General features: G+C 40.0%; 1 protein-coding gene across 1 annotated transcript in view; it reads right to left on the reverse strand.

Moving 5' to 3' along the window:
• Positions 1–4595: 4595 nt before the first annotated feature.
• The window catches only part of PCP4 (Purkinje cell protein 4), a 54184-nt gene continuing 42866 nt past the window's right edge, over positions 4596–15913 (reverse strand). The window contains exon 3 of the mRNA XM_084536505.1: positions 4596–7069. Within this exon, the coding sequence (XP_084392631.1) occupies positions 6942–7069 (128 nt within the window). The 3' untranslated portion in view covers positions 4596–6941. The remainder of the gene's footprint in view (positions 7070–15913) is intronic.

A 15913-nucleotide genomic window follows, 5' to 3' on the forward strand; every position in this document is an offset into this window, starting at 1 on the left:
AAATCCTGACTAGACAGAGAGCTCAGAGAGACTCCAAATTCCTGGGAAATTATGTTTAGACTATAAGCCAACAAAATAATGCTGTCATGGAAAATGCCAAAAGATGTAAATTTGTGGTAAGGGGACTGTCACTTGTAAAATAGTCGAAATGATTATTCTGCTGTGCTTGATACTAGTTACATTTAATTTGGGTGGCTACATTTCATTTTAGACACAAGGATAAATTGGCAGTTCAGAGGAGAATAACAAAAATGATGAAAAGGTTTGGAAAGAAGACCTACAAGATAAGGTTAGGGAAACACAGTATAGGTGGTCTGGAACAAATGAAATGGCAGGAGGGAAGGTTTAGGTTAAATACAAACAAACTTTATAGCTTTTAGAAAAGTTCAGCCATAGAACAGGCTGCCAAAGAAGGTTTTAGACTCGCCATCACTAGAGATACTAAAAGGCAGGAGACCATCTGTCAGGGAGAGTTCAGGGATAATTAAAAAGAAAAAAAAAAAAAAAGCGCTGTCACAATTTAGAAGTTGGGCTAAATAACCCATTCATGACTAGACTATAATGGACTAGAAGTGGCATGGGTACTCTTTTTAGGATAATTTCCTAGATATTTTCACTGTGAAGATTGCCTTGATCATATAAACCAGCACAAGTCAATTATGTTGATTTCAGATGGGGAAGGATATTTGCATTTGAGTATTTACAGGGGATAGATATCTAAATATTAATGTAACCATAGCAAGAATGAACTCCTTTTTTTTCCCCATCAACCTTTGCTTATGTGTATAGTGTGTACCTTAAAGATGATATTGAAAAAAAAAAAATATTCAGGTTAAACCCGTAGTTTATCATCTCTCTTACTATTGCAAGCAAATAATGATTTTCATGTTTAAAAAGATTTTAGATCAGGTTGAAACTGGTCGGTAGTAAATGGTCAATAATGGATATAAAGCCATGACTGCTTTGCCATACTGTTATGGCACTGAGATGACACTAGAGTCTGAGCATCTCTTTTAGCCTCACAACAAACCATTGACTTTCAGGAGACACCTTAGCAAACTTCTCCATGCTGCAAGGCATCTGCTAGCTTGTGGGTTTTACTGACATATTAAGCAACCTAGCCCAAGTGGCCTTCAGAGGTGATTCAGCTGAACCGCTGTGACTTTGTTTTGGAAGTTTCCACAGTCAGCTGCCAGGTCTGAAATGGGAGCTGGCAGGTAATAACTGAGGGTAGCAGAAGGCACCTAAGATACCTCTCAGATGCAGAGGCCTCCGGTTCTGTCTAAATGAGAACACCACCACCTAGGGTGAGATGTGCACCACAACCATGTCCCAGAAGTGGGTCATTACATAGCCTGCATGAGTAACACTTCCTCCCTCCTCCACACATACTCCTCAAACTTTGTTTTTTTTTGTGACCGAGGAACACACTCCAGCTGGTCTTCTGAGGTGGATGAGCAGGGACCATGGCTGTAGGGATGGCTTCCATTCTTGCTTGGGAATGCCTCCACTCTTCTGCATTTTTCCTCTGGATCCAATGGGACTAGTATTTGGGAAACACTACATGACAGGTAGGATTCACTGGGGTACATACACGTACATACCTTCTGGCAGCAGCCAGCTTTGCTTCAAAGAGCCCTTGTTTCTTTGTAGTCCTGAAACAAGCCAAATGCAAAGGCTCATTGTGAGAGACTGTGCACTGTTCTGTTCTGGTGCTTTGTTTTGGGAGCAGGGGATGTGTAACATGGACATGGAAACAACATCTATTCATTGAACCCCACCAAATTCCTGATTTTGAGGGTTCCCAGACTCTGTTGCTCAGACACTTCAGGTCTGCGGTCAGTGCTGAGCCCAATGGCATGGCTGCAACAGAGCATGTGGCACACCGGGGAGAAGCTGGCAGAGAGCAGCTTGCAGCCTCAAATGAAACAATCAAACAAACAAACAAACAAAAATTACCTGAGCTGAATAAAAATCACCTTCAGATGATTCAGGGAGTTTCAGCAGAGCTCTCTTTTCAATCCTTTCCCAAATGCACTCCTCTTTTTCTCTAACAATTCCCTGCCTCCCTTCCCTCTCCATTTCATACTCCTGTAAATGGTTTCTCTGACATATTTGCACGACTGCATGTGACCATTGGTCTTTGGAACAATTTCAAGCAGGCTGTTGTACGAGCTGAAGTATTGCTCCTTGGCTGAAGCAGATTACTCAGCTGCTCCTGACATCCACTTCAATAAACAGGCCTGGTGGAAACACTGCCCATCAGGGAACTCATCACACACTCCCCAGACCTGGTGGGGGTGATCTTTGCAGTCACTGAGGCACAAGACACAGCACCCATGACTCAGCTGGGTTGCCCTGTCCCCAGAGTGTCTCTGCCCCACCATGCAGACACAGAAGCTGGCCAAGGCTTGCTTTGATCTGCACGGCATGCAGCTTGGGTGACTAAGGGTGCATCAGGAAGGGGAGGTGAAGGACACATATTTATATAGGTCCTGTGACCTTCTGGTAGGCCAAAGGCCCACAGCCAGGCAGGGCAGGGCTGTGGGGAGCTGGAGCCCAACCCTGCTCCAGCCTCACTTGGGCAGGAGCAGACAGCCCTGGGGCCTTGTGTGGTCCTGGGTGCTGGGCAGGTGGGAGAACCCTGGGGTGGGCAGGGACAGGCTGGGCTAACGCTCTGACATGACCTTTCTCTCCTCATGGGTCTCAGCAAGCCTTCTGTAAACCTAGGAAGTGAGGAATGAGATTTTTCATGTACAAAGGATTGATATCATGATTTGTCAGCTCACTTTTCATCTTTTTTTTTTTTTTTTAGGGGATTTGTAAGGATGTTGCACAACCTGTGTTGTTGGAGTTCCAGTGGCAAAAACCCACTCCTGAAAGAGCTGGACATACAATCCCACCCTTTGGCCTCCTGTTCCTTAACCAGTTATTTCGCTGCAAGGGGACCTTATCATTTATTCCAAGGCTCCTTAATTTAAGAGACATTTCTAAACTTTTTGAAAATCCAGATGCACCTGGGTTGCCATCAGCAACCACCAAAAGATTCGTGAATTACAACTGCTCTCAGGCCAGTGTTGCTCTACTATGGTTGTATGCCTAAGGCATACCATAGCTTCTGCAGAACCACCTAATAAAGACAGTTTTTATAAATCCACAAATACTCCTAGAACTCTTCCTAAAATCTGCTATTAATTTGCCACTGCTTATTCCCCTAGAATTGAGGTCAGTGTGAAGGAAGGGTTAAACAAGACAGCTGCTGTGTATCTGAGTTCCTGTAGAAGATGTGGGTGAATCTCACCCCATCCCAGCAATCGGTTATTATTCAATTTGTCAGTTTACTCCAAACTCTCTCCTACTGACTTTTCAGTTTGACAATGAATTCCTCAGATTGATGCATTATAAAAAAGACCCCTGTTGTGGGAACATCTGCTGTGAGCGTTAATGCAAGATTAATTTCTACTTTCTGCATGACCTCAGCTTGCCTGCATCCCCACAGTCCTTCAGTAGGCTACCAGTTTGAGGAGGGCTTGTAGAAAGTTTCATTTATAACTCTACATTCAGCAAGCTGCACGCTTGCCTTTCTGTATTTAAATTGTTAGAAGTCACTTTTTTTTTTTTTTTTTTCTTTTTTTTTCTTGGGCATTCCTGTTCTTTCTGATAGCATTTCTTTCCTTCTGATAGTCTCCTTTGCAGTTTAGCTCTATAGGCTATTTTCATGGTCCAGGCATCAATGTGAACAAAGGATTTCTAATGTTCAGGCAATTGTTCTGATCATTCAACCATAGGTTATTCTCTTTTGGGACAATCTGATAGGTAATTTGGAGCAGAAGCAGATGTGTCTGGGGAGGATGTAGGTGTACGTGGTGGGAGTGATAACCCTGTTTTCTGTAACATATACTGCTCTGAATAATCCTTCATATTACCTAGAGGAACTCATGGGATTTCAGCACAGATATCCACCTTATTTAAATCTTGCTTTTCATGACATGGTTACTGCCAGCTATGTAGTGCCAGTTAAATAGAGAGCTCAGTGAGTGTTTGGTAGTTAAAGACCCAAGTTAATGCCTGGAATGTGTAAATGTCCTCTTTTTCCCATCTTAGTGGAGCTCGTGGTTGAATCAAACTCCTTTCCTCACCTCAGTAACATGCAGAGAGGTCTTTGAAAAGCATGATTTAGTGTCAAGAAAGGAAATTAAAAACCGCCACCTTGAATATGCATAAAGGATGAAAAGCAAGACTTGGGAGCAAGAAAGCTCTCCTCTTTTGGAAAGATGAGCTGAATCTGCGATGCAAACATTTTATAAAAAGGGAATTGTCTGGCAAGGGCAGCCACAATTAATATGAATATCATGCCAGTTCACTATTTTCTCATTACGTTTCACAGTATATTAAGACTGTATTTGTAAGATGTGCTCTGAACTTCACATTATAGAATAGCCCTGCTGCTGAAAGAGCTATAATTCATTTACTAACAGCCCTTGTTGCTGTGCTTCAATAATGTAATCGTTTTCGTTGTGTCCCAGCCATATGATTATTCCTGTTGTGTAGGAAATTTAAGCCCAAGGAATGTCAGATCAAATATAAAAGCCTAGTGCTTACCCATACTTTTTATTCAATTAAGTAGCCATTACAGAGCTCATGCTATTTCACATGACATAATGCAGAACGCAAATGTAGTCCTTTATTACAGACATATGTTCATTTAAACAAAATGGCACCAACACAATCCAAACCCATTACAATTTTTAAATTATTACGCTAAGGTGATTATTAGATGGTGACCAGTCTCTGTGAAAGGTAATTGGGGAATCTGTAGCCTCCAGAAACTACACTTTGAGAACAGCAGCAGTGTTGTTAGAGATTCATTTGTGAAATTCATAAATGCAGAGCAACAGTGATGCTAAAATGTGCTCGTGGAGTGGCAGCACTCAGTTGCAGTTTGGAGAATGCTGACTTCGCACGTGTTGTGCAGTGAGTCAGGCATATGGCCAGGGTCTGACAGACAAAGGTGCCTAAGGCAGGGTCTGGGCAGCACTTTGTGTCTTATTCCTAAATGAGGATTTTAAGCCCTGTCCATCCCTGCCCCATTTTGCTGTGTTTATTAAACACCTCACATGCTCTCTCTACACATTGCTTCTGCATTGCCCACAAAATCCGTCAGGCTTCCTATACCCAGTATTTGAGGGTGCCTCTTAACCAAGAGGGTACCAGAGCTCCTAACACCGACCATCACATTTTGGCTTCTCACTAAATTGTTGCTCAGTACCCTAAGTGTCTTAACCTGTGTAAATCTGAGGGCTTTCCCTCTGCAGTCCAGCTTTCACTCACAGCTCTACACCTTGTCAGTATCACTGCTATGGGGGTGGGTTCTCATGGGAAGTGATCACCACCAGCATTTTTTTTTTTTCCCTCTACGCTCACCCCTTACTGGTAGCTTCCAATTTGTATGAGAGGCCTGATGATCTGTCCTGGTGATCAGAATATGCCTGCAGGAGGTGAGAGAGGAGGAAACGAATGCCTCCAGACAGCTGGGAATTATACCTAAACCTCTCACACCTGAAGCAATCTCAACTCCAGGCTGCTCAGTTAAGGGTAGGCAGGCTGCTACTGTTCAGCCAGCATGCCTGCCTCCACCAGCTTAGAGGTGAGGATCATGCTGCTTTCTTGAAGAACTGCTATAAACACCAATCCTGCAGAAAACATGCCTGTCTCTGATTTCCCCAGGGACGAAGATGCCTATTGGAACCCCTAAACCTGCTGATGAAGCCAAGGATGGGATTTTTGACACGTGCAGTGCATGCCCAAGTTGCTCCATCTAAATAGCTCCATTTGCTGAGTACAAGCTACTTTTAAAATCATTTCTGAACCTTCCCTGTGCACTATATAGGCAGCTAATTCCTGATCACGTCTGAAGCCAGGCAAAAAACTTACATAGGTTCAGTCTGGAATTGGTCTGTTGCTCTTTTGCAGCAGGGAGAAAATTGAAATTGTTGTGGCTGTTTTCTATTAATCAGAAACTGGGCTAACACAGTGATAGAATAAGGGGCTCACACAAAATCACTTTAAATTACAAATAGCATAGGTAGAGACAGGGAGTCTTATGATTTACTCATCAAATACTGAAAATAATATGAAAAGACAGAGATGGGATAGAAATAGTTACTGATTATGTAGCGAGTGAACAGCTGCATCAAAAACAGTTTAGAGGATCAGTTTGTTATTTTACAAATAGAAAAAAAAAAAAGCTTTCTGGAATTTGATTTTGCTTTTTGTATTTTGCTTTTTTTTTTTTTTCTCCATAAGTCAACGCACATCCAAGCTGGGCAATTTGAACATCATCATCCAAAGAGGGAGGAAAATGACAATTTCCTCACTTAAGCTACTTTATTGACATAATTACAAGACAAAAATAAAAGCTTATGGCTTCCTACACCTCTTCTCTTTGTGCCAGCTTCTGTCTGCAACTTTTTACTTTAAGCTCATTACAGAAAAGTAATTTTAGTGTCACATTTGGCTGGCAGCAGGAATTCTCCAAATGAGGTAAGCATGGCTGAGGCACGTGCTCTCATACCCTCAGCAAAAGCCTTGTAACATACGGTGCTGTTATGTCTCCAAGCTTTAAGTGAAGAGGAAAATAGGCATCTGGGCTGGGTTCATCTGTAATGCCGTGCTTGCTGGATTAATGGGAAAAGACAGATGAAGGCAGACACTTTAATTACTTCACCCTAACTTTTTATTACAACATCAAGTAAAATGGTGAGTTACAGAGTATAATGGGCGTGAAACACCTGGGATGAAGTCACACACAAGCTCATGGTTTGTTATCTGCCAATGGGGTTTTAAATATTGATCATTTCTGTACATGCATCTTTGTGTTATTTCTGATTTTCTTGATAAATCATTTCAGGATTACTTTGATTCAAGCTGTGAGGTAGCTACTAGGACTGGGACCCCGCTTTTTTCTTCTGGAATTTCCTGAACTGGGACTGTATCGCCACGGCCGCCCGCTCTGTCTCTGGTGCATCCATGTCTATGTCAAATTCCTCTTGAACCTTCTTCTGTCCATCTGCCCAAAGAAAGCAAAACAAAACATCAATATATTTTTCAAACAGAGATAATCACTGTGAATGCCCATGTGAAAAAGCCTGTCCCTGTCTCCTTCACAAACATAGACATGATGATGGGGAGTATATTCAGAATGCCCTGGGACCAGTTTTGGCAAACATAGCTGATCAAATCCTCCTCTCTCCCCCAAACAGCAGCATCTTGGACTGCCTGTTTATAGTTATGCACTGAGGAGTGACATCCAAACAATGCTCTGCTCAGCAGTTACCGAGCATCACCCTGACATCTGAGGAAGTCCTTCCCTGCCCGCCTAATTAACAGTGGGGGGCTGAGGGACCCTTCTGTGCCTCTAGCAGGCAGAAGTTACTTTCCCATCTTTACTTCAGAACAAAAGCACATTAAAATATTTTATATTACAGATAAAGACCCTATTCCGTCTCCGGTGTTAGAGGAAGAGAGATTACTTCCTAAGTCTAATTTCCATCCTTTTCACTTGTTTCCTGCCTCATCCCTTTCAGCACGTAACGCTCTTTCCCTCTAAATCATTTATGTTCAATCTCTCTTTCTGCCACTGTGCTGCTCCCCTTCACTTCTCTCCAGGCTCAGTTATTGCCTTTCAGCCTTGATCTTTGGCTCCTTGCCTTCTTTTATTCCCGGTCCTCAGCTTTTTGTTCAATTGCATTCTATCTCCAAATGGACAGCCCAGCTGACTTGGCTGAATTTTGTTTCATCCATCTATGTGTTAAAAGTGCAGCTGTGGGAAAACTCCTGCCCTCATTGCAGAGATAACCCAGATCTACCTGGACTAGCAAGGAAAGAACACATATTCACTCCACCAATCTCATCATACCACTGCGTTTCTCTCTTCTCTATGAAGTTGTTTGTTGAATTCATTTATATAGTTGTTGTATGCCAGACCTGCAGTGAACGTCATGCTAAGAGTCTGCAGACAGCTCCACTTAAAGCAGGTGTGGGAATTCACCTATTTTAAACCATTTTTCTTTTTTACTCTTGACATTAATACCTCAGGGATGCCTACGCCCAAGCACTGTTAATGTACATCATGAGAAACACTTTCAAATGTGTAATTAAAATGAAAAGAAAGTTATTCCCTTCTCTTTTTCTCCTTCTCACTAGAAAACAGGTAAAATTTTCCACTAGTAACACTGCATGATTTTAGCATGCGTCTTGCAGTATAGTATTCCTTGCTCTTCCTTCTTGTTATTATTTGGAACTCTTTTTTTTTTTTTTTGGTCTATTTTCCACGATCAGAATCTACTTTGAACTTGGCAAATATTTTAAAGGAAAGGTTTTGGAATATTCTGTACTGATTTTAATTTAACTACCATAACCAAATAAATGCAGCTATGTTAATGTAAAAGATATGTCTGCTCAGTATTTTGTTTTATCTAAAAGAACATCTAAGAAATGTGAAAATAGAACAAGAAAAAGTCTGGAGAGGAAGAATAGCTTGAGAGCTTATCATAACTTTGATTGCAAGGTATAAAGGTAAAAAGGAAAGTGTAGTTATCAAAACTAAGACTTTATGGAAGAAAATGAATTGTACTAATATTGCAACAATCTTCTATAGCAATTCAATCCAGGAATCTCTACAGTTTGTGTAAGTGTTCACGCAACACAACCACGTTAAGTACAGAAATAAAATTATCACCTTATTCAGAAATGAATTCCTTGTGCTTGCAAGCTGTTGACACAGCCAAGGAGGAAAATGAACTCTCATATTAAAGGCATGATATAAGCTGAAACTTAGAGTGGCTTCTTAAAGAAACAGAAATGTCTGTACTAGTGCCTAAACTGATATTGATAACACAGCAACATGCTTTGTGAAAATTTTCCCATTACCAGATACCATCTCCTCCACATTGCTGTGTATGCAACTACAGAAACCAAGATTATTTTTTAATTTAAATATTAAAAAGAATCAGTATTTTCACAATGACATAGCAACATTTTGTTGGTATTTTGGGGGGTTGGTTTTGATTTGGTGTTTGTGGGCTGAAGGGAACTAAGACAAGTACTCACAACATTTTATATGGAAACAAATCCAAAAAAAAGGTACTTAATACTCTTCCTGTGACAAACTAAGAATCTGCAGTCAGAACATGCATATATAGACTTTTCATTTGAAATTTTTGAGTAAAAAATATCAATAGCATGATCAGCTCTAACAGTAGCCACATTGTGATATCAGCGATAAGATAATAAAAACTGTTTTATTTTTCTGTATGTCAAAATCTCCCTGCCATTAATAGGGGCCTATTAACTTAATGTTATTCTGAAGAGTATCATGTACAGAGAAATATTCTTGATATATTTTATCAAAAAATATACTAGCAATGAAATAATCATTTAATCAGCTTTGAAATTGATGAGACTCTCATACATTTGCTTCATGATTTTTATTTCTGTTGTAACATTTTTACCTTTAGGTTAATCCCTAGCTCACTAGACACAGTACTCAGTCTCAACAGTGGAAAACAAAAGTGGAGTTTATGCATTAATTTAAGTTTTTCAGTATATAAATTCCTGTCATTTAGAAACGTCAATAGGGAAAGCTGTCTGGATGGATGAGTAGACACAATTGGTTTTGTATCACTTGATGAAATCTGGCTTGTACAACTCATGTCCTACAACAGCCTAGTCTTGGCAGTATGTTGCAGTGGTGACTCAGCAATCTTACCTTATGATCTTATAGACTCAAAAGAAGGGCATTTACTATTATTTTGCTGTAGAAATTAATCTTTTAATTTCTTTATAATTTATTTTTTAATCAGATAACATTTGCCTGATCAGAATCATCATTACTGCATTAAAATTAACTGTGCTACAATAATTCACCATACAACATGAAGATCTATTTTACTTCCTTTTATTTTTGGGCCCATTCTTGTTGAAATCTAAGCCCAAAATCCTTACAAATTCTTTCTGTATCTCTGTTCTTCCAATTAATAAATAGGAACATTAGGACCCTTTGTTTTCAACCATGATTTAGAGTTATAGATTTAAAAAATCAACACTGGCTGAGACATTTATATGGCTAATTACGATTTTCATTGCTTGCTTACAGATGGTATGGAAAAATATAAATATATATGTATATAAAATGATCACACATGCATAACGTACATTATAATACAACATGTATATCATCTAGACATAATGAATATGACATACCTGTTTTCTTACTCCCTATGTCCATTTTTATCTTTCTATAGGCATATATGTGTATATACACATTTGAATATATAGAGAATGTAAGTGAATTTATAGAGAAATACACAGACAGATTTGTTTAAAGAGTTCTAAGTCCCGTGTTAAAATTAAAATAGCTAGATGGGGTATTCCATAAATTGTGGGAGTGGATTGTCTTGCAGTTCTCCCCAAAACAGTTTCTATTGATGACTGTCAAAACACAGACACTTTAACAGATGGATTGTCAATCTGGAGAGAGAATGAAACGGTGTACCTTCTTTGACTTTGTCTATGCTACGGGAAAAAAAATTTAGCTTTTAGCTTGAGTTGCTTTACTAAAAGTAGCCTAATGATTCAAAATATATCACACCCCACTAACTCCACTGCTTCTGCTTTACTGGATGGTCAGAGATAAAAGCAGAAGTTAAGAATTGACCCACTTAATTACAACAAAAACCCTGCCTGTACATGGGACTTGAACAGATTAGAGATGACCTCACTTCACCAGTTAAGAGTGACAAAGCCTTTTTTTACCCTTTTTACTATGTATGCACTTATGCCAAAGTAGCTTTACCCATCAGTAGCGCTCATACATTTCAAACATTCAGGCTGCTGAATTTGTACATTCAAATCATGGAATTTATGCAGAAAATTGAGTGCAAGCCCATACAAATGTCCCTCTTTCATACACCATCTCTCACTCCTAGCTTTTCTTTCATAAGGGATCGTTATCTTGGAAGTGATCTAGTGATCTGCAAACCCGGACAATTTTCACCCTCCACAGGCCAGAGCATAGGCAAGCTCTTGCACAGAGTTTACAATTGGACTTTTTTTTTTTTTTTTTTGTACCAGTTTGGGCCAACAGTTCTGTTTGATAACAAGCCACCTTTATCTAAGCTACCTTTACAAAGTCATAAAGGTAGATCTGAATTCCCTCCCATCCCTGTCACACATTCACACTTTTGTTGATAGCCACCCTTTCTAGACTAATTCAGGAGTAGATATTTCCATTTAGGTGGAAAACATAAAATTAGGAAAATGATAATTTTACACTTAGCTGCAAATTCAACTTGGATATCGAAGGATCTCTGGTCTTCTTTCACAGGCCCACATGAGGAAAGTAAGATGAACAAGACTGTATTCAGTAGTCTTCAATTCACAAGGTAGTAATGATTTTGAGGGGTTCAGAAATTAAAAAGGGTTGATAACCACTTGCCTGCACCTTCCACTTACTAAGGGGATTTGGTTTCATTAGCATAATAAAAAAAATCCTAATCTTTCTCACCACACTTAGCTATTTCAAGGCTTTCCATGGAAGATTTCTTCAGACTTGGTACAAATTCCCTCTTCTAGATAGTGACTTCCACTTTTCTTATGAACGGGCCATGACAAACTGGTAGAGACTAGTTTGTAAGAAACAGGGAGTCCTTTATACAAAGTGTCCCATATGGGTTCTGATCACCACCAACAGTGGATGCAGAAAGAACAATCCCAGCCCTTGTCACAGGGTGGCCATAAGAAAAGTCTATCATCTGCTGAATTTTTCAAAATCATGTGCTTATTGTATTTGCCATGTCAGGCAAATCTGAGCTCTGGTGGAATGAACTCCAAGGAGTGCAACATGAACTTCTTGATGAGCCCCACCACTGTAATGAGCATTCATGCCCCAGCATACTACTTTGTAGGACTAAAGACTGAGACAACTTGCGCAGTCCAAATTTTACTTCTGTATATGCAATAGTCGTCCCAGCAGGAGAGCCTGAAACTACATCTAATTTGCATTTTTCCAAATCTAATATCCTGAAAGCTCATTTCACAGCGTTGCAAATGAAAAAGATCTATTTTAGCTCCATTTCTAGATGAAACATTAGAAAGCTCTCTGTAATCTGCCACAGTGCCTCATAATCCATTGCAAACATTGGATGGATAATGAAACCGCCTATAACAAGGAAAACGATAAAATCTTACATGTTCAAATCTACCCAGCAAACTCTGGAGAAATGTGGTGCAAGTGTAATTATTCACAAGTATGCCTTCAGCTATTTCTTTCACTTACTTTTTTACTATAAAGAAAAATGAACTATGACAACACTGGAAAAAGAAAACACTGCTTATTCCTTATGGGCCAAAAGCCTGAAGAAGTCTTTTGCGACCTTTGAATAAAGGGGTAAGAGATTAATGTTTCCTAGAAGTGTTCATTGATGGATGAAAGCTGGTTGGCTGGATTTGGAGGAAAAGAGGACTCACTTTTTATACTCAGAATTCCTCCATCATCCAGATGAAATAAAGATTGTTTGTCACTGCCTGGAAAAATATTCAGCATGAAAAATTGCATGGGCTGTAGTCTCTAAGTGGCATTTCACATCTTAAGTGCTATCCTCCGCCCCTGCTTACCCAGCCCACATCCAATAGGAATTACGGGACTATGCTGGAGACGGAATATACTCATAAAAACACCTCATTTTTCAGGGGGTAAACTGCAGCATTTGGAAAAAGACTAAATGAAATGTGGGACAGAATCACAGTGCCCCGTAACATGCTGGAAGCGGTATTTTGCCTGAGGCAGGATCATTACCTCCCACTGTTCAAAAGATTATTCAAGCTGTGACAGTCTTTATGCCACCCTGATCCCGAGCTATTACACCAGGCTGCCCAATGAGGCAGAACAGTCCCTAATTAAAGAGGACCAAAATGGGCAGGAATCTCGTGGATATTGAAATTCATGTGGAGCATTATTTTTATGTGATGGGAAGAGTCTTTTTTTTTTTTTTTCCAACAGGACTGCATAAAGCAACCAGCCAGCTACAGAAAACACGAGTGCTTAGGTGTATGGACAGCCACATTTTAGTCCATGTAACTGCCAGTTTGAAAGCCAAGAGCTGACGTGGTCATTCTCTCCCCTCCATATTCAATTGAGAGGTGAGGAAGAGAAAGATGGGGTCTTGTCTTCTCTTAGAGGGACAAAAAGGAGAGAGAGCTAGGGGAGTCAACCTAGTCTTTTCCTTCTCTGAAAGATGAGGAAAAATAACACCAGAACTGACCTAATGGCTGATGAAAGGAGTCAGCCTACCTCTCAACAACAAAACCTCTCCAGTCAGTTGCCAGGGCCAAATTACACAGCAGTTGGCTCTGAGCCTTAGCTTTGGTCACCCGGCTGCTCCCAGGCAGGCTCTCACTTCACAGAGCATCTGAACAGATGGGAACGCTGGGGGAGTAGACGTTGCCCAAGCCCAGGAGAAAAAAGGAAGGTAGTACTGGCATGCAGAAGAAAGCCTTAATCTGCCATTGCCTCCTTTTACTGATTTATATCTTAACCTCTTCTTTTGTTGAATAAAATGTCAAATCGAGGCCTCTCTGAGATCATCAGCTCAGCCGCTACAGCTTGTTGCTCTCTGTGATATCAGGAACAAACATCTCCCAGATCTTCATAAGCATCTTCAGCATTGTACTTGTCCTACAACCTGGCTAGCCTAGTCTAAACAGCAACTGTTGAGGCAGGCTGCTGCAAGGGCTTTGCCTCAGCAACTCTCTGGTGATGGGATGATTCAAAGGGGATTTACTTATACAAAGAGTCTGTTACAGTATGGCGGGCTGATGGAAGTTCATTATCACGGTACCTACGCGTGTTGACCTCCATGATATTTCTGGTATGATTCAATTCCTATCACCTACAACTACCTTACTGAACCAAGATCAGGATGTTATTGGTCTTTCAGTCAGCTCTGCCTGCCTCCTGAGGTAGTATCTAGGTACAAATCACTTGGTGATAACATATTTCACATGCATGCTGCCAATGTCATGACACAACGATATGAAATTTTGGTCTAACTTTTCTAGATTGATGGAGTAGTTTAAAGCCATTGGTTCTTGTGATTAATTGCTTTACAAAAATGCTAGCAGTAATGCCAACACAGTACCAGGCCTCTGTACAGTCGATTCCATGTGAGCTCTGTGGCCCCATCACCTCCTCAGCCATAAGAAGCACAATCCCTTCAGTCCTCTGAGCAGTGACCCTGCAGCTATGCAACTCTGCCTTCTTCCCCTTCCTATCCATGTCTGCACAACCATGTATCACTAACTGACTCATATAGATAATCCAACTCAAATGTTCAGCTACAGCATTTCTTAAGAACAGAAATTAGCTTTGGAATAACATCTTAATTTTCCTTCTTACTCATTAAAAATGCCTCAGGGTGAGGTATGCATTTTGTGACAAGGAAGGCATCACTACATTCATTCCTGTTTTTTCACTTCATCATGAACTCAGACATTCAAGGGCCACCTTCCAAAGTCAAAGGCTCTCTGTTCTGTATCAGTAAACAGGCACTCAACAGTGAGGGAGGTTACGGGTTTATACAAAGGTGTTCATTTTTCACAGACAGTTATTTGAAGATGGTAGGTGCTGGAGAAGTGCAGTATCCACACAGCAATCATCTCTGCAACAAAGAGCAAACCTTGGAGCTCAGCAAGCTCCTTGAATTTCAAAAGCACACTATGAAGAAAAATAAAGGTTATCATTAGTAATCAAATTAAATGTAACAGCTATTTTTATCTGAACCACACTGACCAGCCCCTTAAAGTCACTCAAAGCAAGCTAGAAAAGAATTAACATCCTTCTATTACACCGTAAATTACAATTTGGTATCAAGATGACTTCATTAGAAAATCATAATCCTTTCTTCTTCGAATTGACCTTTACTTTTGTAATACATTGTTGTTATCTCAAGTTTGAAAAATTACTTTTGCTGTATAAAATACTGGTTGTTCTTCTATAAATTTAAAATGTTATTTCAGCATGAGGCTTCTGAAGTGTCTGATTAATCCTTCTTTCCTAGCTCTAATAATGTGGCAGAGAAGAAATATTATTTCTGACATAAGATAAATGAAGTAGAGAAAAATTACGCATATTGGGGTAAAATATAATGAAACAGAAAGGAACAGTAATAAAATTCAATCTACAAAAATTGTATTTTCAAGTAATTCGTAGCAAACTACAGATAAATTGATTTTGCTCAACAGTTAATATGGAAGCAAATACTGTTTTTCTTTAAATGCTAATATTACTTAAACAATCATTCCTAACCTCCAAAATAATTTATGTAGCATTTACAGACTTTGCAAATGGCTTACAAATGCATAACTGATGCATAGATAGGTATGTAAATGTTAATGGGGATCTAAAAGGTATTCTGGCTATGAAAATATAAGCCATAATTCACATTCCCATGGGGAAATGAAACTTTGTGGAAGTTTGGCTAGGAACAGTGCAAATTAAGATGTCCATTTTAGCTGCATAATCTCATTAGCTCTCTCTAGTAGCTAAAGCTGCATCTGAGGAGTGCTAGACTGACTGCCAAATCCAACCGGAATCTCTGGAAGCTAAAATGAAGTGGTGCTGGGGACCAAGTGATGGCACAGCCATGACCCTGTGTCACTGCAGAATGATGCTCCACCAGCAGGGATGCCCTGAGTCCCATCCTTAAGGAAACAGTGCTATGATTCTCCTCACAAATTCAGCCCAAAGTCTGCTTGAATGTGATCCCCAGTGTCCCATCACAGTCAAGTTTTAAAAATGAATCATTATGATGTGGTTTTAATGTCTTGTGCAATTTCCAGTTCTCCCATCCTCAGT

Source organism: Aythya ferina (assembly GCF_964211825.1).
Source record: "Aythya ferina genome assembly, chromosome: 1".
NCBI lineage: Eukaryota > Metazoa > Chordata > Aves > Anseriformes > Anatidae > Aythya > Aythya ferina.